The following is a 26,686-nucleotide window of genomic DNA, read 5'->3' as shown; positions in this document are numbered from 1 at the left end:
TCCAGGGTGTCATTTAAAGTTAAAAACTCTTGTAGGCTTTCCTGGAGTTGGGCCAACTGTGATGAGTCCCCCAAAAGGGAAGGGTTCAGATGCCATAATTTCGACCTCCTCTCTCTGGAAATTGTATGGTTAGTGTGATTGGGTGATGGTCAGAGGCATAAAGAGGTTCAATAGTGACGTTGGTCAAGTAAGATAGATACGCTTGCGATAGAAAAAAGGTATTCGATACGTGAATATTTAGCATGTATATGAGAATAGCAAGTATAATCTTTACAAGAGTAGGGATATGAGTTTGTCATGTCGGGTAAAGACAGAGAAGTCAACTGAAGTTTAATTTGTTTGAGGGCTCTATATGGTACTGTAGATGTGCCTGTAGATGAGTCCAATAGGGGGTTCAAGGGCACATTCAAGTCACCTCCTAAGATTAAGTCTCCCGAAGAGAAAGATATCAGAACATCCACGACCTTGCGAATAAAGGCAACTTGTTTTGTATTCAGGCTATAGACTTTCACTAGTGTAATTGGTCAGTTGTAAACTGAGCCCTTGACAAAAATATAATGGCACTCAGGCTCTGTCAGTTAGTCCGAAAAGACAAATGATAAGGACCAGGCAAGAAGGATCGCCACTCCTCTCGATTTCGACTCAGAGGCCGATGCATGGCGCACCCCTTATGAGTATGTGCTAGAGCACGAAACGCGTCAGTGAGGAGCTGCAACATCGTGACGTCACACCGCCGAGGACCCTTGCAGGTCCGGCGGCCATCTTTACAACACACATATGGTCAGTTTCTGGTTTTCTGTTTATCTTGTTACTTACCTGTGATTAGATTAATAAAACCCTCTGAAGCAGTATCACGCTATTCTGGCATCCTTTTTTGGGGCTCTTGATGAGCCTAACCACCCACAGAGCTATCTAAGGAGGAGGTGAGAGGTGCTGCATTCCACTGATGATCCAGAGGGGAGTCCATACCAGGGTATAGATGTCCATAAGAGGATCCAGCTGACCTACTGAGAAATTGTGTTCTCAAATGCGTGATGTTATTGCGCATCTGGTGAATGCGCAATTCTATTATTATATCACCAGAAGATAGAAAGAGGATCACCTTTATCTGAGATCTCATATTGGAACTTCACGTTTATTAACATATGTGGACTTTGTCACTTTATCAGCACTATTAATCACTTTATGGAGGATTATTTTCACTGTGTCACTATATATATTTGCCAGCACTGATTTACTTGTCACCTTAATTAGCACTATCTTCACTTTAAAGACAAAAGTTGAAGAGTAACATAACCATTGTTTCCTGCTGGTTTATAAGCTTTGGATATATTGCACCTTATTGTATTTTAGAGTTTATATTGATCTCAGCACTGCACCTTTGGTTTGTCTTATTGGTCTCAGAAGGTTTTTGGTACCTTTTTGTGGTGTTACAGCAGCTCACCTATATCGCTCACTTTTGTGTCTTATGTTCAGAACTGGGTATCCAGCATGCAAATTCAATTAGAAATAATGACAATGAATAAATAAAATAGTGAGGTACAGTATCGATCTGAAAAACGTATCTCTCTGACCCCGACTTGATACTTAAGAACAGTACTTTGTAGCTAGTTATAGCCAATGTCATTATCAGTTATCTTCCTAAATAATGGTCAGGTGTTTGCGTCATTGAGGTCCAAAAGGACCAGCCTGGTCGCCTGCAAACATACACAAGTCAAATCATAGGTAATCGAGCAGCCAGAACAGGATTCGCAGCTATATACCTGTATGAGCCTGCAGACCACCAGGGCTATAGTTCCCAAGTAAACATCAAACTGCACGTAGCAAGCTGGAGGCATTGTGGCCTAAATTTATGACAAAATTAGATTTTTTTACTGGATATGTTTTATAGCAAAAAGTAAAAAATATTTGGTGTATTTTTACCACCGAAAAAAAGCTCCATTTGTGGGAAAAAAAGTACATAAATTTCATTTGGGTGCAGCATTGCATGACCGCGCAATTGTCAGTTAAAGTAAGGCAGCGCTGTATTGAAAAAAATGGCCTGATCAGGAAGTGGGGTAAATCCTCTGGAGGGCAAGTGGTTACATTTCAAAAATATATATTTTTATTTATTTTATTTAACAAGGGGTGAACAAGCCCCTTGTGATGGCTTTGGACAATGACAGCTACTCTTTATTGAGATATCAGGGGCTTCCCTGGTAACACAGCTCTGCAAAAAGAAAGTGACAAAATCCTTGTCCAGAAACTTCCAGACAATAAAACCCTGTTACTGGGGGACTGAAATAAACCTTGCCGGTTGCCCACTCACCTAATATTGGTGCGGGGGATGCAACCCAAGGCATGTGACAATTACAAACCCTGTGAAAGAACCCAGAGAAAAAAGCGGTTGATCGCTCCCCATGTGGCTTTGGCCGGCACAATAAGTACAGAAAATATGTACACTGGGTGGTAAATTACAGTATTGAATCACTTTATTACAAAAATCCTAGTAAAAAATACAAATAACCCCCCTCCCACAAAGAAGTCAAAGCCAAACCCTTCATCTTAGCCATTAAAACCAATGTTGTCTGTCACAATAAAAGTATTAGTCCGGACCTTTCTGCAGACCACAGGCAAGTGAATTATGCTGTCATTGTATGTATTTTAACAACACAATGCAGTATTTTAGGTGACCATGTAATTCCACCCACAGCTAATAATCAAAAATAAGTATAGGAACACACTTGGCATGCAAACTTATACACAAGGCAGGTGTCGCAAAGAAGTAAGAAAGTAAGAATTAAGTAATGAAATCTGTATAATTGCAAAAAGGCAGTGTTTTTGCGTATTAATGAGCTTAGTCATTGTTCCTTCCAAAGACTGATCTCAAGAGTCAAATTCTCAGTCTTCAGAACCTTAAGATATGCAAATCAAGTGCAACCTTGTGCAGTCAGACAGATTTTCACAAGCAATCTTTAAGCTCCATGCACACTGGGCATTTTAATAACGCTGGTAACGTTACCTGTGTAAAGTCACGTTAAAAACGTTTTCAGCGTTATTTAGAGTTTTTGCATTAGCGTCTAGCGGCGTTTTGCCGCGTTTTTCTGTTTGCATTTTTAGCGTTTTTTTTTACCCCCAACAAATTTTTTGTTGCTCAAAAAAAGTCCAGAAATTACGGTTTGCTGCGATTTACCACATTTTGCTGCGTTTTTCAGCATTAGAGCATTTTTACAGGTAAAAACCTCCTCTAGAAACCCACTAGTTCTGGGGCTTTTTCCAGCCAAAAAACGCCCCTGCCAAAAAATGCTGATTACAGTCTATGTGTGCATGGACACATAGGATAACATGCTGGGGAGTTTACTGGCTGTAGGAAAAAATACCAAAAGCCAAAATCAGCAGCTGCAAAAATGTCCAGTGTGCATGAGGACTTAAGCAGTCCTTTGCTACAAGTAAGTTGAGAGAGCAGTGCATGGAACTGGTTACGTATATATCATGGAGACAAGCAGGTTAGTCAGTGGTATTAGCGGCTTTCAGCGGAAAAGAGCTTGCAGGTAAGAGAGGACTGGAAAATGTGTTACAGCATCCATAATCAGAGTAATATTAGTAAACAGATTAGCAGCAGAGAAGTCAATCACCTATGTTGTTCAGCTCTCAGCTTGGCTCTCACCCACTCCAGATGAATCTTCTCTACTGCCAATGTTCTCTGTGTGGTAATCCTGCTTCACTCATCATATTCAGTTACTAATTCCAAGCCACTGCTGCTCCCGACCCTTATCATTTGTCAGTGTGTATCAGCAAGCATGTCCGTGCTCATCAGCTTTCCCATGCTGGAAAACCAGCTTCCAGGATATGTGGGCATGGTCACGGGGATGCCAGACGTCAACCCAGTGACATCAATGTGTTTCGCCGGTAGGGTGTAACCATAGCTTTATCAGGATGGTGGTCTGCAGAAACGTCCAGTCTAATAGTTGGTTTTGACTTCTTACAGTGGTGTTGGGCTGCCTTCTAGAATGAGATAGCCAGGGAGGTGGGGGCCTATCAAGCGCTGTAGAATTATCTGGCGGCTGTAATGCTGTTCGGATCACTTTTACTAGAAAGCCAATCGCCAGCTGAAAAAATATGATGATGGGATCATGGCTGAAGCTGCAAACATGAGGATCCTGGTATAGTCATTTGCTGCCGCGGCCATAGATGTGCAGCCTCAGGGCATCAAGCATTTAAAGAAGAAAGGGCTTATCTCCAAAGTATACATGCTCTCAGTTTATCCATTGCTGAACAAGTTGAAAGCTTTTTTAGACTAGAGTTAGGGGCCACACTTTGCATAGGTACCTTGGATGGCTTCTGGCTTCACTTATATTTGCAAATGTGTGCGACTAAAACCTCAGTTTTTATTGTAAAGTTTTTAATACGTTTTAAATATTTGTTTGACATAAATAATAAACAACTCACAATACTCTCATATATCCTTAAAATACAATCATACTGTGCAAAGTAATTAATACAACTGTGCAGTCAAATAAATAATAGTCCAAAATGTATATTTTAAATAGTGCAGTCTTGATCATTAATATCCAATTTACAACATGATTGTGCTCCACTTCTGTTTTGTACCAAACACCATGTCACACCAAAGGCTCACCTTTAGAAATTGACCTATATTGCAAATAGGTCTCAGCACGCTCCCCCTATAGTGGGGTGATAATCTCCAATCCTCACTCTCTCCAAATTCACCAACACCTTTTTTCCACGTTTGTTCTCCAAAAAATGGTTTCCTGGAGTGGGAAGACAAATCGCTCACCATAGCAGCTCAAAAATATAAGGCCGTCATCGCACTTACCACCTTAAAAGCCATTATTGTTATCAAATAACTCCAATAAAGACACTCACATTTAAAAGTGCACAATTTTGGTGGATGTCAGAAAGAAAGGCAGAAATATGATTTGTTGCCCTCTGAAGACTCGGGTATCGGCATCACCTCTAAGACACAGCATCCGGCTTCACATTCAATCTAGCGTAATGACATATATATATATATAGATATAGATATAGATATATATATATAATGATAACATATGATTAAAGTAAAAAATACTCACATTTATTTGTATTGGAGAGCGTAAAAGGATGAGTGGTTATTGCTTTACATGAGCCAGTATATTCACAAGGGAAAATGGTTAATCTGCCTTAATTGCCTACTGGATTTCTAACAAAATATTGGCAAAAGAAAGAAACAAAACCTCAAAGCAGATAACAGTTGCTGTAATATAATTTAGAGAAAACACAGAAAATGAATCACGTTGCTGTATTTTTTCCTTTAACAAAGACTGAATGTTGATTGAGTTATGCTAATACAATGGGGCTTATTTATACAGACTGGAGTGGGGGAGGGTTTTTCAATGCAATACTTCCAGTCTCTTTATTCCAGTTGTTATAAAAGAAATTAATTAAAATTATTTTGCAAGACAAAATGAATACATTGTGTCTGCACAAACCGATACAGCCCTGGCACATTAAAAAAAGTTTGAATGGGGTGCATGCATGGCTTCACGAGATGGCAGGCGTCTGAAGGCTTAGCTCTGGTTCCCAATCCACTCTCTACAGCCCCAGCACCGCTTCACACCACTCCAATTGCTTTGGGGGTGAGCTACCTTAATTCCCCTAGTACTCAACCACCAAGCCACCATGGGCAAAATAGGGTGACAGCCTCTTCCCTGCTGCCAACGGAGATGCAGTCTCCATCCACAATGGAGCGCTTCCTCACTAGGCCTGCATCCCCAGCCTTGCTTTCCCAGGATGGCTCGGCGAGGCATATTAGTGTCCTGATGGCTGACGACCCACCAGAGTCTGCACCAACTTGCAGCCATCCCCTGGCCCCTTGATCTACTTTAACCTCTGAATTGCTGGATGAGAAATTTTATTACATCAACTCACCCGCAATATTTCTCTGGAGGTTGGGAAGATTTCTCAGGAACTGAGGGGCGAGATAGACCACCTGGGTGAGCATACTGACACCTTAGAGACTAAGTTCGATGACCTGACTCAGTATGTTCAAGCTTTAGAAGAAGTAAACTCCATGCTTAAACACAATGTTTACCAACTCCAACTACAACATGAGGACCTGGATAAGAGGGAAAGGCACCAGAACATATGAATTTATGGTGTTCCAGAGTCAGTGAGTGATAACCACGTTTGCCCCTACCTTCTGGGCCTATTCAACGCCCTTGCAGCTGACATAGATTGGCGTCTGGACCATGTGCACATGTCCCTGGCTCCTAAATCTGACCCGGGAGCCAGACCAAAGGATATAGTAGTTTGTTTCTACTACTACGACAGCAAGGAGGCCCTCACACTGGCTGCTCGCAACCACTCACAGATATAATTCAAAGGCACCCCATCACCTATCATCTTCAAACCTACAAGTTTTTTTACTTCTAGGGCTTTCCTTTCCCTCTGATCACCACAAAAGATGGCATTCAACATGTTCTGTGAGATCTCCCAAGATGGAGAAGCCTTTCCTCAAGAATCTGGGCCACGGTATCATGAAGTAAACTAACAGTGTTCTCCTGCACTGTAATCCAGGTGATCTTCTTCTTCGCCTGGGCCACAGAGATGAAGGGCTGCTTCCATTCCCTAGCAGTGGTCATCTTTGCCCCCCCAGTAAAATAAAGAAAATCAAGTGTTTTAGATGTCGAGGGGCATCCTTCATTTCTGCTTTAAGCAGAGCCACTGAAGGAGTCTGAGAAATGGATATCCCCGTAACTGTACATAAAATAGCAAATACGCCATTCCAAAAGTCTCTCAATCTCGTACATTCCCACCATACATTAAACATGGATCCATTCATGCCACATCCCCTGAAACAGAGAGGAGAAGCCGGTGGATACATTTTAGCTAACCGTAAGGGTACCAAGTACCAATAGGTAAGTAGTTTAACATTAGCTTCTATCAAAGATACATACATAATACCAATGTATGATCTTAAAAAATGCTTATGCCAGACCTTAGTCTCAACCTTCTCCCCAAGATCTTGTTCCCAGTCAAAAATATAAGAAAACTTGGAAGGAAAAGCCAGTAGCAGTCCATATGTGAGAGAGATACCACCTCCTTGGCCGGTGTTCTGTGTGCACCATTTTTCGGATGGCAAGACCCTATATTGTGCCGACTTATTGGGTATGAGGGACTACAAAGAATGCGAGATCTGAATAAAACGAAAGCTTTCCGTTTGGGGCATTAATAGAACCTCGACACAACAACGCAACGTGAAGGGCCCTCTATGGGTAAAATACTGTCCAATCCTATATAACTCTTTGTCGAGCCACCATTTAAATGCCTTAATATCCCACCCCAGCGGAAAGTTTGGATTATTGAAAATATGGGCCAGCGGGCAAAATTGGGAGACCATTGCGAAGTTAGCCTTGAGTTTGTCCCATAGCGATACTATAGTGAGACAGTGTCAGAGCCAATATTGGCTGGCGATTCCGAGGGGGACACCAAAGTAAATAGTCTAATGTGGAACCGGGGACTGCCTTCCTCTCCATATAGACCCAATCTAGTTTATTATTTCTCCTATACCCCACCGAAAGTTGGGCCAATTGAGCTGCCTGATAATACCTATGGAAGTCTGGGAGTCCCAGCCCACCCCTGGTCTTAGGACAGAAGAGGATCTTTCTAGCAAAATGACGGCCCTTGTTGCCCCAAATATATCTAATTACTGAAGACTGGAATTTCTCCAAGACCAAACGTGGAGCAGGAATGGAGAGAGACTGAATGTAATACAGAAGTTGTGGGAGCAAGGTCATTTTAACTGAGTGTAGTCTGCCTAACCAGGAAAGAGTATGAGCCGACCACTTCTGGAGATCTGCCTCAAGCTTACAAAAAAGTGGTGGATAATTGAATCCATAAAGAGATTCAATAGTGGCCATCCGCTGCACAGCCAAATACAGTATATGAATGATGAAGTCGGGCAAGCAATCCTGGTGGAACTGAGACATTCAGAGGCAACAACTTGGTCATATTAACCTCCAATCCCGACACCCTGCCGAACTCTCATAATAGGCAGACCTCTTTAGGGGTGTAGGTCAACGGAGAAGTCAAAAACATCAGAAGGTCATCCACAACAGCATGCACTTGTGTTCTTGTGGACTGCAGCGTACCCCTCGGGTATCAGGGTCCGACCGAATTGCCACCGCGAGGGTTTCAATAGCTATAGCAATAATTAAGAGAGATACTGTAAGGGACATCCCAGCTGTGTACCCCAAACAATCCTGAGAGCGTTGTCCTTGCAAGTGAACCTGTGCTGACAGGGAAGAATAAAGAACTTGTAGTATGCCTAAAAAACGTGGACCGAACCCCCAAACTTCCAAGACCCTAAAAAGATAGGGCCAGGACACCGTGTCAGAGGCCTTCTGTAAATCTATGGATAATATAAATCCTTCCTGGGGGGGGCCACCAGCCCATTGGGATCACAGCAGGGACACTATATCAATCACTCTACGGATTGATCTGGTCTGGTCCCTGTCTCCCTGGTAGGAAACCAACCTGATCTTTATGTATATAGGCGCCAAAGAACGAAGATAGGTGATTAGCTAAGATTTTAGTCAAAAGTTTCAAATCATTATTGATCAGCAAGATAGGTCTATAGTTACCCACATCTCCATGATCCTTAGCCGGTTTGGGGACCAAAGTAATATAAGCCATGTTCAGAGAGGGATCTAGAGGTTTCCCATTCTGTAGGGAATTAGAAACAAGCTAAATACAGGGATAGGGTGGAAGCAAATTTTTTATATTATAGTGAGGAGAAGCCACCTGGGCCCGGGGCAGAGCCCTTCTTGGCAAACTTAATTGCCCCGATAACCTCCTCCCCCTAGATAGGGGCCTCCAGCTTTGCCCTGTTGGCCATTGTTAAAAGGGGCAAAGGCAAGTCCTGTAAAAAGACATCAACAGCCTCCCTGGAGACTGAGGATCCCGACTGATATAGCCTAGAGTAGAAGGCATGAAACTCCTCCACTATTGTTTGCAGATTTTTGGGTATATCCCCCCAGTGCAGATCAAATTTTTGGCAATGTATGAGACCGAGTTTTGGGTGTCAGCTTATTAGTTGACATCGAGCCAATTCTATGCCGTTGGCAGTAGATGCATGTGCTAGCCCACCTCAAGTCATTCTCGGTCCTAGTTGTCAATGCCAGGTTCAATGCCAGCCTAGTCGATTCCAGTTTGGCAAGGATGTCCCTATTGGGTTTGCATTTATGAATTTTGCTAAGCGACTGCAATTCGGCGTCCAACCTCTCTATGTTTATCTGGCGTTCCCGCTTGATCTGGGAAGATATTTGTATGATCCCCTAATAGTAGATATGTGACCAACAAAAGGTACCCGTTTTCCCCTGAGGTTGCGAGAAGACCACACAGACCATAGAGTGATCAGACAATGACGTTTCTTGAATATGGGCCTTAAGTAACCTCGGAATGCTAATGCTTGACACAAATATGTGATCAATGCATGCGTAAGTAGCATGCGGGGTCGAGTAATGCGTATAATCTCTTCCAGTGGGGTGAGTTTCCCTCCAGATATCCACCAATCTCAAAGAGTTAATCATTTTAGCGATAGCTATACTCCGTTTAGGTGGCGGTTGAAGTTGCACTGCCGTCATTTTGAATTTGTCTAAGCTAAGATCTAGAGTTATGTTGGAGTCTCCCCTGAAAACCATCGTGCCCTCCAAATGGGAGGAAAGGGTATGAAGCATGTCCTAAAAGAAGGCAGGTTGACCAATATTAGGGGCATAGTAGGTTTCCAATGAATAAAGGTGGCCGTCAATGGACCCCTTCAAAAATAAGTAACGCCTATTAGGGTCCTTTTTGCGAGGACAAAATTTGGGAATTTAGTATGTATAAATGTAGGACAATAAGTGCTGGGAAAATGGGTTTCCTGAAGGAGAACTACATCAGCATGCTGCGGGTGGTAGTAATGAATAATTTTCCACTGTTTCAAATGAGAATTTAATCCCTGAGTGTTATGGGAACAAATTCTCAAATGCGAACCATTAGGAGGACACATAATGAAAGGCCAAAGAAAGGACACGCTCAGTCAATAGACCACCACTTACCACTCCCTTATATGTAGACTGCTGAGTATGGATCGCCTGGATCGGTTCTCCAAATCATCAGTTTTGGCCAGGGCAATCTCCAGCTGATCCTGGAGATCCTGGATTGATGCTGTATTCTTATTTGTTCTGGCAACAGTCAAGTCCATCTTATTTTTAATGGTATCGATGCGAGAGCCTAGGCCCTGCAGATTTGCTTTAATATCTGTAGTAATCTGTAGTAATCTCTTTATCCTATGCTTAGAACCCCTGGATGTTGCCATTTGCTCCCTCCTGGATATTTGGGCTGTACAGTACCTTTGCAGCAATGGGAATATAAACTCTTTCTATTTGCCGATGACATTTTGTTAACTTTGACAAATCCCCTTGTCTCCCTGCCCTCTGTTGACTAAATTTGGCTCTTTGTATGGCTCTAAGGTGAATACATCAAAAAACAGAAGCCATGCCTCTTCATATTCCCCCTGACCTATTAGCTACCATACAACAGACCTACCACTACAAATGGTGCTCTCATTCCCTCAAGTATTTATGTATTCAGCTTATTTCTCCTTCTTTGCTGCTAATTACCCTCCCCTTTACGAGTATATTCATAACATGCTAAAGCTTTGGGGCACCTACCTCATTTCTTTACTAGGAAGGATAAATGTTTTAAAGATGACTATAGTACCTAAAATGCTCTACTTTTTTTAAACTTTGCCGGTATCAATACCCTTACCTCAACTCAGATCTCTACAGTGCTGGTTCCTTAAGTTTATCTGGCATAATAAAGCGCATCAAATAGCCAAAACTGTGGTATTCTCTCCTAAAGCTTGGGGGGGGGGGATTAGGCACTCCTGATATCATTAAATTTTACTATGCCACTCATCTCTCTTCTGTGACCTCCTGATCTAGTAAGTATGCTCCGAACAGCTTGTTGGAAATTGAGATGGGATCCCTTTGCCCAGTACTCCTCTCCTCTTTTATTTGGTCTCCTTCTACCTATACTGATACTGCACTGAGGCAGTTTTGTTTGGCTCTGATGCTGCATACTTTGAAGATATGACATTTATGTACTGTAAAGTTCTCTTTCTCCACTACATGCCTTCCATTGTCTAATGTCCTTTCTAATCCTCTCATCCCAGACATTTTATTCTATGTCTGTATCAGGGGCGGACTGACAACTCATGGGGCCCCCGGGCATTAGGAGATCATGGGGCCCCTGTATCCTTGCCCAAACTCAAAAAAGCCTATGAAAAAGGTACCAGGGACATCTCATGGGGCCCCCTACTGACCCCGGGTCCTCAGGCAGTGCCCGAGTTTCCAAATGGTCAGTCCGCCCCTGGTCTGTATGGCACCCTGGGCCACAGCGTAAGGTTTTAATGTTTTAGTATAAGACACCTGAAGTATTGCACCGCCATGCATCCCCTATACCTCCTACTATGGCTCCTCAGTGTTATTGCTGATATTTGTAGAATGGAATATCTAACTGCTTTAGTAAATTATACTATGGGTATGTTTCACAAAGTGTGGAGTGTGTGGGATCAGTACGAATTTGACTCCTTACCCACAAACGGAGTGTCAGCTTTCTAGTGACCTTCCCTGTGACCTATTTATATAATGTCTTTTCTTTTGTGTGTATTGACCTTCACGACACTCCGATTCTTCTGTAGTGTACTTTATAGAAATTATGTTTACTCCTCTTTATCTTTTGAGATGTCTTGGTCTCTATCTTTTATTTTCCTTTGCATATGATTTATGTGCATGTTACAACCTCTAAAGGCCTTCATTTTCATCATGGCATATAATTTCATATGTATGCAGTATATGTTTGTATTGCTTGGGCCTCCTTGTATTTAGGCTTCATTTGTACCTTACAGATGTTCTTTTTTTCTCTGTTAACACTGAAAAATCTAAATAAAAAAAAATTATATATATATATATACATACATACATACATACATATACAGTATATGTTTGAATACTTAACCATTTCAATACCGTGCAATTTTACACCTTCCTGCCCAGGCCATTTTTCAGGTTTCAGCGCTCTCACACTTTGAATGACAATTGCGCGGTCATACATCACTGTACCCAAACTAAAATTTTATAATTTTCTTCACACAACTAGAGCTTTCTTTTGGTGGTATTTAATCACCGCTGGGGTTTTTATTTTTTGCTAAATTAACAAAAAAGACCAAAAATTTTGAAAAAAAATCACATTTTTCTTTGTTTCTGTTATAAAAGTTTACAAATAAATAATTGTTCTTCATAAATTTAGGCCGAGATGTATTCTGCTACATGTCTTTGGTGAAAATAACCCAAATTAGGATGTATTTTTTAGTTTGTAGGAAAGTTATAGAGTTCACAAACTATGGTATAGATCTGAATATTGATCAATCTTGAAGTACTGACAGCCAATCTAATTTCTTGAGGTCCAAGAATGTCAGAATAGTACAGATATCCCCAAATGACCCCTTTTTGCAGAGTAGACAGTCCGACGTACTTCATAAGAGGCATGGCGAGTTTTTTGAAGTTGTATTTTTTTGTCATAATTTTTCGGAAAATGAAAAAATTAAAAAAATTATTTTCACTATTTTTTTTTTACATACTGTCACCAGTGCAGTACAGCATCATCATATAAATTGCATGGCGGTGAACAGGGACACTGACTGGTGACAGTATGAAAAAAATATATATATATATATTTTTTTTTAATTTTTTTTAATTTTTTTATTATATTTAATTTTTTATTACATTTTTTTTATTTTTTTTAAGATTTTTTTTTCATATTTTACTATGACCAAAGTAGTACAATGTTACCATAGTAACATTGTACTACTTTGGGGAAGTGATCAGTATTTTTTTTTTTTTTTTTTTTTTTTACACAATTTGCTTATAGCAAAGAATTACTTTGCTATAAGCAAGCATTTACTTGAATGAAATCGATTCATTCAGCTTTTTTTTTTTTTTTTGTGCTTAGCTGTGATTTGGTCACAGCTAATCACATGACATGTGCATGTGATTAGCTGTGACCATTCACAGCTAGGCACTAGTATACAATGGATGGCATCATGAATGAAGCCATCCATTGTATACAACTGTCATGTGACCTGCTGTGATTGGTCACAGCAGGTCACATGGTACCAGCAATGGGAGCCGGTACTCGGATCTGTCATCGGCCGTGTCCGAGGTGCACAGCCGGTGACAGATCGCACTGCTGCGCCGCTCTGCATTAGCGCAAACAGCGCATGTGCGGGAGCACGCCAAATGGCGTGCATCCGGAGTGCAGAGACACTTCTGAAGCCGCCAAGCGGCCATTGGCCGGGCGGCTAATGGTTAAATGAATCTGTCCAATGTACCATAAGATTATTGTAGAGGGAAGAAATCAATTCAATTCAACTGTATTTTATATTTTCCCACAGAACTGTTTTCTGGCAGCTGTTGGTTACTGCTATTTTTACATTATACTGGCTGATAACTTATTAAAGGAGCAGTCCATCTAGAATTGACATGTTCAGTTTTTGTCAGACAGAGTCACATCTATGTGTTTTTCTCTTGAGTTCTCCAGTTTTGAGTTCTGAGATCTACACACTCGGCATTCTATTGTGGGCAGAAGAAGATACTGAACGTATAGGGGAAGACCTAAAAAAGTCAATATTTTTAAAAGATGCTCAGTTTCAATTGCCTAAATTTGTGAAATGTTTACTTTAACAAGATTGCATATTTGAGGTGATCATCTAAGCCACAGGTGTCAAACTGGCAGCCCTCCAGCTGTTGCAGAGCTACAAATACCATGAGGCATTGCAAGGCTGACAGTTACAAGCATGACTCTCACAGGCAGAGGCATGATGGGACTTGTAGTTCTGCAACAGCAGGAGGGCTGTCAGTTTGACACCCCTGATCTAAACGGTTAGCACTTCCACCTGGCAGCACTAGGGTCATTGGTTTAAATCCCAACCACGAAACTACCTGCACTGAGATTGCATGTTTTCCCTGTGCCTGCGTGGGTTTCCTTCGAGTACTCCAGTTTCCTCCCACACTCCAAAGACATGCTGGTAGGTTAATTGACTCCTTTCTAAATTGGCCCTGGTATGTTTATGTATGAGTGTTGAGGACCTTAGATTGTACGAGGGTTGAGGGTTAGGGACTGTGAATGTACAATATATATATATATATATATATATATATATATATGTAAAGTGCAGTGTAAATTGATGGCGCTATATAAGTACCTGTAAGAAATAAAATAAATAAATCATGGGTTTCTTAAGATACTGAATCATCTTACAAATATTTTCTAGATCTGGCTTGTCAAACGATTTGTGTTTTTTCATTTCAGGATTATGATGCCATGGTCAGACTTGTGGAAACACTAGAAATGTTGCCAACCTGTGACTTGGCAGATCAGCATAATATAAAGTTTCACTATGCCTTTGCTCTCAATCGGTAAGATGTTTTTGCTGATGTGTTTACCTTTTGTGTCAGGCATAAAACACAGTTCATTGCAGGAGGCATAACTGCAGCATTAGCACTGCAAACATATATGTACATTGTAAAATAACAAAATTAAACAGCGCAAATTGCATTAGTTTTTAAAGCAGCAAACACGAAAAGAGGATATCCTCTCTCTTCAACATACATATAAATAAATGGTGTTTATTAAATAAACCAATCGCAGGGATATAAATAAATAAATAACATGTGTCAATAATCAAATAAATTAATCAAATAATCATACAGTCATAAACCATAAATTAACCATAAAGATATTTGAATAAGTCATATATATACAATCGTGCACACTGAATAAACAATTAATAGTGATTGTGAAAAACTCCTGCGCTTCTACCTAAAAATGAACCAAATATAGAGAGAGAGAGAGAGAGAGAGAGAGAGAGAGAAGCTGCTAACATCCAATCATATACCAAAATGATCAACGATAAATGAGATAAAGGAAATGATGCAGCGCTACTCTGATGATATTATAACTAATACTTAATACTTAAATATTATATAAAAGTACATATACATAAAGTGACACAATATGCAACAAAACATAGTCAGTGACCTGATCCTCCACAGATCTACAAATATAATCGTGAACCAATCCTCAATGGATCCAAAAGTGAACACAGTGAATATTGCACAACCTCAATGATGGTAATCGCAGAATTTTATAAACCAATACTATGCGTATGGTATAAGTGTGCATAAATCCTAAATTAGGATCCAAAGTGATGGTGTAAACAAACAGGTATATGTAAATTTAGTCCAAAAAGCGGATTAATAAGTGACACGTCCAAAATTTCGACTCAAATTGAAAGAAATGCATAAAAGTGCATAAGAAAGTGCATAAACATGCAAAAACCAAATATCTGAATCCCAAAAACTATATAGTGTTTCCATACACAAATCAATACATACACAAAAGAACAACCAATGATAAATACAATAGTGAAAATATCTGTGTACCTATATCATGCAAAACGTGTGACTCAAAACTACAAGTATGAATGTGAAAAAATGTTCAAATGTGGTACTACACCACCATATATTCAGGTAAACAAGATAACACTCGTGCACGTGGATGGCGAATGTGGGTAACCACAGAAGAGTATCCGTCAGTAGCCGGATTAGCCACTCACCTCCTTGCTTCGTCCCGCAGGGGGTCAAAACACTTTTGGGATCACTAAACCGGATCCTCCATGTATATATAGCCGTTTGGCGGCTTCAGAAGTGTCTCTGCACTCCGGGTGCACGCCATTTGGCGTGCTCCCGCACATGCGCCGTTTGCGCTAATGCAGAGCGGCGCAGCAGTGCGATCTGTCACCGGCTGTGCACCTCGGACACGGCCGATGACAGATCCGAGTACCGGCTCCCATTGCTGGTACCATGTGACCTGCTGTGACCAATCACAGCAGGTCACATGACAGTTGTATACAATGGATGGCTTCATTCATGATGCCATCCATTGTATACTAGTGCCTAGCTGTGAATGGTCACAGCTAATCACATGCACATGTCATGTGATTAGCTGTGACCAAATCACAGCTAAGCACAAAAAAAAAAAAAAAAAAAAGCTGAATGAATCGATTTCATTCAGGTAAATGCTTGCTTGGTTGTTCTTTTGTGTATGTATTGATTTGTGTATGGAAACATTATATAGTTTTTGGGATTCAGATATTTGGTTTTTGCATGTTTATGCACTTTCTTATGCACTTTCAGCGTTTCTTTCAATTTGAGTCCAAATTTTGGACCATACGCATAGTATTGGTTTATAAAATTCTGCGATTACCATCATTGAGGTGGTGCAGTATTCACTGTATTCACTTTTGGATTCATTGAGGATCGGTTCACGATTATATTTGTAGATCCGTGGAGGATCAGGTCACTGTCTATGTTTTGTTGCACATTGTGTCACTTTATGTATATGTACTTTTATATACTATTTAAGTATTAAGTATAAGTTATAATATCATCAGAGTAGCGCTGCATCATTTCCTTTATCTCATTTAAACAATTAATAGTGTGCTCCAATGTGAGTAACTTAGATGGATACAGACAGTCACACTTTATAATAAGTGACCACAATTCCTCCTTCCAGCTTATGTGAACGCCCAATTCACTTTTCCTCCCAGCAAGACATCACACAGGCTTATGATACACACCGGCACCCTCCAATTTTGACTCCCTGTTGGCAGCAGCTGGGGAAGGTGCAGAAACGTGGAACAGAACAGGTCACGAGATGCCTCAATCTGACAGTTGAATGAAACATTCACTGGTTGATTGGGATGGTCTGTGGAGTGGCTGAGGACCCATGCAGTTTGGCCTTGAAAGTTATTAATAAAATGCATGCTGACAACCTATAAATAGGAGGTCAAGCTTTCTGGTAAGCTTCCATTTTGCAGTCACGGTGGTGTTGTGGCACGTGGGTGTTCACTCAAGCTGGAAGGAAGAATTGTGGTCACTTATTATAAAGTGGAACTGTCTATATCCCTCTAAGGGAATTTCGCACATTTTTTCTTACTGGGACTCACATTGGAGCACTCTATTGTTTATTCAATGTGCAGGATTGTATATATATGAATTATTCAAATATTTGTATAGTTAATTTATGGTTTATGATACATGTATATTGTCAAGACTATTTACTAAGACAGTGCAGAGCTCAGAGCTAACATTCAGAGTGCAGTAATCCAGAAGTGAGGTAGGAATACATTCTGATTCGTGGCAATGGGTTTTTATACTTTGGTAACTGTTCCTAGCTTACTGAATAAGTGTGGGCGTTGTGTGGTTTATTTAATAAGGTGGTGCAAAATAAAATGATAGTGTGCAAGCCATAGCAACCTAATGGATTTTAGTTTACTGTAGTTTGATTAGTAAAAATGAACAAAAGAAAAAGAGGGGTGCAAAACAGCCTCATAGTGTAGTAAACTTTATTGATGTAGAAAGGATAAAAACAATCCACTCACAAGATCAGGTGGAGTGATTGGCATGTAACTATATGGAGACAGTCACAGGGTAGAAGCAACTGATCCTCATACTGGTGCTGCTGTGAGAATGACAGCCATCTTGAATGCACGGGGAGCCGCCATTGTAGTAGCCAGAATGGGCGCCTCTAAAACAAGTGAACCTACAGATTGCCTCCTGCCTGTGTCCGAACCGCAAGGGATTGTGGGAAACACATTTCAGGAAAAAGGTCCTCCCCCTCATCAATCTCCAAAGTTTACAGTGTCACTGGATGCACTACAGGCAACTTTTTTCTGTGATGTAAAATGGCATTTGTTAGCTCTTGGTTACTGCACATTGAACACTGGCATTGGACTGCTGTAAAAACTTGTTCAGGTCTTGTTTAACCACTTCAATACTGGGCACTTTTACCCCCTTCCTGCCCAGGCCAATTTTCAGCTTTCTGCGCTGTCGCACTTTGAATGACAATTGTGCGGTCATGCAACACTGTATCCATATGAAAATGTTATCATTTTTTTCACACAAATAGAGCTTTCTTTTGTTGGTATTTAATCACCACTGAGTTTTTTTTTTTGCTAAATGAAACAAAAAATACCTAAAACGTTTGGAAAAAAATGCATTTGTCTTTCTTTCGATTATAATATTTTGCAAATACATTTCTTCATACATTTTGGTAAAAATGTATTCTGCTACATTTCTTTGGTGAAAATACCCCAAATTAGTGTATATTATTTATTTCGTCTGTAGGAAAGTTATAGAGTCCACAAACCAAGGTATATACAGTATATCTGACAATTGATCAGTCCTGATGTACTGACGGCCCAGCTCATTTCTTGAGGCTCGGGTAGTACAAATACCCCCCAAATCACCCATTTTTGGAAAATAGATAGTTCAAGGTATTTAGTAAGAGGCATGGTACGTTTCTTGGAGGTTGTAATTTTTTGTTACAATTTTTTGGAAAATGTAGAATTTTGTTTTACATATTGTCACCAGTCCAGTGCAGCATTATTATATAACTGGTGTGGCGGTGATTAGAGACACTGACTGGTGACAGTAAAAAAAATATATAATTTATTTTGTTTTTTTTGTTTTTTTAATTTTTCTATTTTTCCTAATTTTTTATTACATTATTTTTCTTTTCTTTATTTTTCAACACACTGTGACCAAAGCAATACAATGTTACCATAGTAACATGGAACTACTCTGGGCAAGTGATCAAGATGTTTTTCTTTTTTTCTGTAACACATTATGATTGCTAATACCAATATATTTCATTGATATTTGCAATCATTGTTACTGAATGAAACTGATTCATTCAGTCTTTTGTTGTGATTAGTCGTGATTGGGCAAAGCTCATCACATGCCCTGTCTGTATCATGTGACTGCTTTGAACAGTCACAGCTAACAACACAATTGTATATAATGGATGACATGACAGGAAGTCATCCATTGTATACAATTGAGACATCATCTGCTGTGATTGGTCACAGCGGTCATATGACACTGGCAATGGGCCAGTGTAGTGATATGTCATTGACTGTGTCCTGTGGACACAGCCGGTGACAGATCACGCTGCTGCACGGCCCCGTGGCCATGTGAGAGGCTCGTTTTGACAGAACGTCATATGACTCCCAGTCACAACGAGGAGTGTGCACCCAACCATCAATCTGCTATAGGCCGGGCGGAAAGGTGTTAAGTGAACTCATGAGGTGGGAAATATGAAAGTAGCCAGTGTTGACTTGAACAGGGACAAACGGGCAGAACCAAAAGGTCCAGTCTTCATCAAAGCCACTAAGGATGCGGATTAAATTTTATGCAGTGTTCACCCCATGGGGGGCAACGGCTGCTGCAGGTGGTAAATAAAGCAAACAGGCCTGGGTTGGTAACAAAACAGTAGTAAACTAGCTGAGGTACAAAAATAAATGATAAAATAATTCTGGGTTCCAGAACCTAATGACTAATCCTGATGACCAAGCAAGAAAGTGGGCCAGGAGGAGTAGTAGGTTCAAGACGTAAGACCAAGTTCAGGAACTGGAACTTGGGCATAATATAGAGTTCAGCGGTAAGGGCATAAACCAATAACTTTCCTATGTCTGCACACAGGGAACATATCCAAAGTTTCTGAGTAGCCGTGAGTCTGCTTTCTGACACCTAGTGAATTGCTTACCTGCAGCAAATAGCCAAAAAGTTTAAACTGTCTAAACTCCTGTGTATTATAACTGTGAAAGAAAAACAAAGCAATTGGTGGTAAAGCAGGGATCAGGATGACAGAAAAAGTATGATGTTTCTAGTGATTTTTCTTTGCTTGTTTTGAATGAAGGATTCAGGAAATATTAAATCAGGACAAATGTTTTTTTTTTTTAGTTCAGCAATGTCAGCCTGCATTTTTCTCTTATTAGTTACCTTTAATGCCTTTTATATTCTTAATATAAAGTAAACAAGTTTCCTTTAAATATCCAAACCTGAACCTGCTCTGGATACCCCCTTATTTACAAAAGCCAGGAATGAGTTTTCTTTCCTGGAGTGGGACTTTAACAAAGCAAAAGTAATCCTTTAAAACAAACATTTGTTAGCAGGTAGGGTCATTTTGTTGAAGAGTTTCTTTTCCCAAAAAAATCTTGCACAATTGCTAGCAATTTTTTTTTTTTAAATCTGTCCTTGGGCTGCAGTACAAGCTCAGTACAGTCTCATTCCTTTCTCAGCACAGTGCATTAGTTATGTCATCAATGCTTCCCCAGTGTCATCTTCATATATAAGCATTGTAGCTAGCTATAGGGTCAACACTGTAGCTTGCCAGAGAAAAAAAGCAGAGAGATCTGTAACTGCTACAGATCTCTGCTACTTAGTTGCTAGTGTGACATTGTCCTAGTTGTGACTTACTAAGCTAAATACTTGCTCCAAGTCAGTGACCAAGAAGAACTTAAGTCAGTGTAACAGGCAGGAGATCAGCAATGGCAATTACTTTTAAAGTGTGTTTCCACGTTTGCAGCCAAATTGGGAAAACACCTACTCTTTGTTTTGTAAAATTTGCTTAGATTTTTTTATCTTTTCATTAGCTCTTACATTTTACTCTTAAACTGAAATTTCATGCAAGGGGGTTGGGGAGTTGTCTTTACCATAGTTAACCATGCCTATACTGTGCTGGCAGATCTCCATGGTCAGTTGTAAACTAGATGTAAACATTGTCTATCCCGGTCTTTCGCAATCTTTTTTCAGTCGCGGCACCCTATAAAATTCTGCACAACCTTGAGGCACTGCATTCTCCAGTGTAGAAAACAAAACTAATAGTTTTCTGGGATGTTGAATTTATATCCTCCACTGGGCAGGTAGTTTTCTTTAACCTTTAGCCCTGCTGAAGACAAGCGGAGTCCGGTTCAGCGGGTGTCAGTGGCTAGAGGGGAGGGAGGAGAGTGGACATGTCTGCTCCCCTCCCCTTCTTGTCATGACCCAGAAGTAATGTTATGACGTCATGTCTGGGTCCCTATCGACAGATTTCCTGGCCATTGAGGCCAGAAAAGAATGTAATGCAGTGCGATGTGCACTGCATTACATCCAGTGGAGTTCGGGGAGACATCCAGGGTCTTTTAGAACCTAGATATCTCAATAAAGAGAACATGTCACCAAAATTCATCACATAGGGGACTTTCTGTCCCCTATGTGATGAAAAAAAAGTTAAGTGAAAAAAAATATATATTTTTTTTAATTGTAAAAAATTAAACTTGCACCCAAGCACATAACAAAATGTTGAGGCCCCCCCCCCACCACCACCACATATACAAATGTAAAAGCACATGCTGGGGCACCTACATGAAAATGTTGATTGCGATACACGTTACATATTGCCGCGCACACCAGAATATGAGCAATAATTCTAGCACCAAATCTCCTCTGTAACACTAAACTGATGACTTTTAAAACCGTTGCCTATAGAAAACATAGGGTACTGATGTTGTTGCAATTTCATGACACTCCCCTTTCCTGATGAGCACCCAATCGGTGCTCATTACACTGCAAGGTTACTTCCCTCCCTGCTAATCCCCGGGTGCGGTGCTGGAGACAAGCAGGAAAGTGAGGAGGAAATAAACAACTCAATGTTAACAAATATTAAGCATTTAAGTCGACAATAAAGCCCCTTATGTTTTTAAAAGCACCTCAGATTTAAATACAGTTTTGGCTAAAATGTATTCTTTTTTTATATGGACAAGTAGATTGTCATGTCCCTGGACACGTAGTCTTTTTAAAAATTTCCCCTGAAACCACACTCCCCTGAGTTTTACATAATGCAGCAACATCCACACATGGTGGACACCCAACATTTGAGGTGATATATTCTTCCAAAGCAAATACACCTTTGCACACTGGTACTGACTAGTATTCCAATGTTTCTTTTCTCCCTCAATTTCTCTTCCTTACTCAGCTAATGTGACCACAGTGCTGACAGAGAGGGGCAGGGTAGGGGCAAACAAGGATGCTATGTAGGCACCCAGCATCCTCCTTATCAACAAATAACATCCACGGTTGTTAGGATGCTGGCGTCTAGAAGGTTGTAATGGTGCACAATGAACACCTGTGGCTTTGTCTAACTAAAAGGCAAGTTTGATATACTTTGTGGCTTAGATACAACTATTGGGCAATTTTTAGGCATTCCTGAAAAAACCTGAAGAGGCCCTAGTGTGCCTGGGCACCCTGAAAAAGGCTGGTCTATCATTACAAATGGTTCATGTTTTAGAAGCTGGCTTCACCCTTGTATTTTAATTAGAGATAACTCAGTGGGGTTTATTTACTAAAGCTGGAGAGTGCGAAGTCAGACTCCCTTCTAGAAACCAATCAGCTTCCAGGTTTCATTGCCAAAGCTTCATTGAACAAGCTGAGGTTAGAAGCTGATTGATTTCTATGCAGAAGGGAGTCTGATTTTGCACTCTTCAGCTTTAGTAAATAAACCCCTGTGTGTCCCCAGTCTTGTGTAGAGGCAGAGACACTGTGAGAATACTCAGAATTGCTTGCAGTCATTGCTTGCAGAAACATCTGAGAGGTAAGTAATATTAAAAAAAAGGGTATACTGTGTGAATGATAACACATAACAAATACATTGTAGACTATATATATATATACTGTATATATATATATATACATTGAAGACTATATATATATAATAATAAACAGATATAAAGCAATAGTTTGAAACATGTGAAATAAAAAAAAATAAAGTTAAATTGATCCCAAAACATTATTGTTTCCCTTTAGCTTCATGGTGTCATTTAATTCGCACTGTATCAATACATTTTTTGTTCAATGGTTTACTCAAATTTTTTAAGGTGTTATATTTTATTTTAATATCCATTTTTGGATTTACCAAAACTGAATAAAAAGCCTTCCAAAATGTGCTTTCAGAAAGTGCCTCTGCTTTTTGGGAGCTATCCCATCCCTGAACATTATGATCACTGCTAGAAATTGCTCTTCTTGGTTTCCTTATGCAATGTACAAAATTAAATTACATTTGCTAATTATGGAAATTGTCTTCTCAGTGAATGTATTTATTCTGACATCCTCTTTAGTATTGTTCAGTATAAAGACCTCTTATATGCAACACCTCTGTTATACTTGCTAAGTGACTTTGTATACTGTGTGAGGAAAGTCTTTTTATCATGATAACCGTTGTACAGGACAGTGTGTCCCATGAATTTTAAACACTATAAACCTTATATGATTATCCCCAGGAAATTCAGTTGTGTGTTCAGTAATTCATAATGTGGGGATTATTTCTGGAAATTATATTAATTATATCTGCATTTTAATAGGGACTAAGCAGTAACACAATGCTTTTTATCCCTACTATACACATTTTACTAAAGGCTTTAGAGAATAACTGTACAATATATATTTTTTAACAGAAAGAACTATACAAATTTTCATTTAGTCTGTAAGGTGCATTTATAGCCCTAACTTTTTAAATCCAACATTACAGGGCAGATGAACATGGGTTATGCAGCAAGTGATTGGACAATGGCAAATAAAACTGTACGGATAGCCCCAACATATCTTCCTACTCTTAGCAAGCTTCAGTTTTTTTAATAGTGTTCTTAGGCGAAGGGGCATCTCTTCTCTGTAAGAGGAGCAAATGTTTTTCTTAGATTTTTTTCTTTAGTATTTTTTCATCATGATTTTTAGCAAGTTTATTACCTGCTACATAACTGAACCATGCCAGGAAGAAGCTGTTGGGCCAGCCTGTAAAATTGCTTCAGGCACTGTATCCTGCATTTAGTGTTTACCTGGTTTTAGTGCAATGTGTTAATTTAGCTACAGTTTGGTATACAGTTCCAGGGCCATGGTCCATCTGCCAGTGGAAACCTGTCCCTGAAGACTCCTTAGTGGTTATGCCCGCCAGGAGTAAAGCTGGCTGTGGTTTCAGGAAAGAAAATCACATCGTCTATAGCTTGCTTAAGATTTGAATGGGGCTCAGGTTCCTAGTATCTGTTCTCAACTGATTATAGGACCGCTTTAAATCAGGGCTGCAGGTCCTATCTACTCCAGTCCCTGAGGGGTGTATGTGGAGTGTCAGGCTACAATTCTTTTAGTCTCAGCCAGCTGCAGGAGGCTGGTTTTCCAGATTTTTTTAAACTCCTTCTCTGGTAGGGACGCTGTTTCACTTACATGGCCTCCTACTCATAGAGACACAAAGCTCAAGGGGAATGGTTCAGCAGACCTTGTCAGCTCATGTTCTGCTAACAATTCAGGGAGAGTCTGAAACATCTGCCCGAGAAGTCCTGAAGTGGTTAGACTTCACCATTGTCCCGAGTGCAAGTCTCTGCCCTTCTTAGGGGCTTACCTAGCTTCCTCTGGCTCGTCACCCTTTTCCTGTTTATCCAGAGAGAAGTTATTAGCAACTATGGGGTCAATTCCCTGAAAGCTACCACATGCGATATGATAGGTCACGTGACTCATTTTTCAGAAATATTGCACTAGAGAAATTAGTCAGTTCATCAAAGTAAAATATCAAATGTGAGGTAAATACCACACATTTGTTTAAATAGTGAGATAAATACCGCATGAGTTATTTTAACTCAAACATTCATGCAGTGTTTATCTCTTAGTGAATTGGCCCCTATGTCTGAATTTATGGATTGGCTCTCAATCCTGCCTGAAGCCCTAGGCCTCAGACTGCACCACAAGCAGACTCCTTTACTCTGGATAAAGGTTCCTCATTTGGTTCTGATGATTCAGCACAAGAGGAGGCCCAATCTGCAGATATCTCACCTAAGTTTAAAGTGCTACTAAACGCAGGACCCTGCATTCACTATATCTGGTATTCCACAGTACACACAACATGGAATGCAAATATTTTACTAAATATAAACTGCTAAACACTTTTTCTCATCAGCAGTATATAGCAGTCTTGTGACTTCTATCAGTGTTCAGCAGAGCACTGGTTAAAGCTTGTAGGAGGAGTTTTAATTCTGCTGCAAGAGGATGCAGGACCCCTGACCTCTGTCTGGACAGTGCTGATTGGCCCTGTGCTGATCGCATGCACTCTCCCAAGAAAAAAAAAACCTATACCAATACACACCAAACTGAGCATGTGCAGAGTGACTCCACACAATATGTTTTATCAGGAGATAAGAGGGGAGCACTGGAAGAAGCAATCTGGGCCTAGGACATTTCAGACGTTAGGGGCCTGAATGTCATATACTGGGTCAACAAATAAAAGTTTTGTTCAGTCTATGCCTCCACCCTGTTTCACGGTGTTTCAAAGTGAAGAGGTTACTGAAGATACGGAAATTCTTGTACGACAGAAAGAAAATTCAGAAGTGAGGTAATGTATTTGTATTGTATTTTTGGATGAAAAATGTGCTGATTAAACGAATATCGTACGATCTGGTATCGTACGAGAAATATTTTCATTCTTGTCCCTTTACATAATTCCGGACGAAAGCTGTGTACTAACGATCATATTGATTTTCTGAACGTGTGTACTAGGCTTAAGGGTGTCTGCTTTACTGCTTCATCCAGAATGCAGACAGCCTAAGACAGGAAGAGCATTACTGGCCGAATTAATAAGTGAAAAAGGAAAAGGCTTAAAAAAGAAAACTAATATAACCACTACATCTAAGGATTGGTAAGCTACCATATATTACATTTTTGTTTTGAGGTTTAATACAGCCTTAAGTTTAACTAGATAGCTATTTGGGTATTTTTTATACCAGTTTTGGGTGTACAGTGCTTCAGGTTGCTCTATGTGTGTGCTTTAAGTCTTTTTTTGTCATTTAATATGTTGGCATGTTTGGTTGCTGTGTTTCTCACCCCTCATTTGCTTTGTATTTGGACATCCCATGGTTGTGACAACTGTTACATTTTGGATTTTCCCTTTTGTCTCTGTGACAGTAGACAAGTATGACAAATAGAGCGGTGCAAATAAAGATAAGACCCTCTTAAGGGTTTGCAAAAATTAGGAGTTAACCTGTAAAATCAAATGATGACAACATTTATACATTGAATGTACAGTGAGGAAAATAATTATTTCATCCCCTGCAGATTTTGTAGGTTTGCCCACTTACAAAGAAATGAAGGGTCTAATTTTTATCATAGGTGTGTTTTAACCATTTGCCGCCCGCCCTGTGGCTGAATGGCGGCCGGCAAATGTCATCAGCGTTCCGGATGGACGCCATATGGCGTCCTCCTGCACATGCGCAGATTGCGCTCCTGCAGAGCCGCGCAGTGGTGCGATCTGTCACCGGCCGTTTACCTCGGAGACGGCCGATGACAGATCTGAGTATCGGCCACCGTTGCCGGTACCATGTGACCTGCTGTGACCAATCACAGCAGGTCACATGACAGTTGTATACAATGGATGGCTTCATTCATGCCATCCATTGTATACTAGTGTCTAGCTGTGAATGGTCACAGCTAATCACATGCACATGTCATGTGATTAGCTGTGGCCAAATCACAGCTAAGCACAAAAAAAAAAAACCCTGAATGAATCGATGTCATTCAGGTAAATGCTTGCTTATAGCAAAGTAATTCTTTGCTATAAGCAAATTGTGAAAAAAAAAAAAAATACTGATCACTTCCCCAAAGTAGTACAATGTTACTATGGTAACATTGTACTACTTTGGTCATAGTCAAATATGAAGCAAAAATCTTAAAAAAAAGAAAACAATTTT

At 40.1% G+C, this 26,686-nt stretch overlaps 1 protein-coding gene across 1 annotated transcript in view; it reads left to right on the top strand.

Annotated features, from left to right (window-relative positions):
- MAP3K15 (mitogen-activated protein kinase kinase kinase 15) overlaps positions 1-26,686 on the top strand; it is a 367,125-nt gene that overhangs the window by 153,375 nt on the left and 187,064 nt on the right. Inside the window, exon 6 of the mRNA XM_089683901.1 lies at positions 14,395-14,501. Coding sequence (XP_089540027.1) covers positions 14,395-14,501 — 107 coding nt within the window. The remainder of the gene's footprint in view (positions 1-14,394; positions 14,502-26,686) is intronic.

Source organism: Staurois parvus, unplaced genomic scaffold (genome assembly GCF_062004578.1).
Source record: "Staurois parvus isolate SC_StPar_1 unplaced genomic scaffold, SC_StPar_1.0 ptg000327l, whole genome shotgun sequence".
Lineage (NCBI taxonomy): Eukaryota > Metazoa > Chordata > Amphibia > Anura > Ranidae > Staurois > Staurois parvus.
The sequence above is the reverse complement of the archived record's forward strand: the minus strand, read 5'-3'. Positions and strand labels throughout refer to the sequence as shown.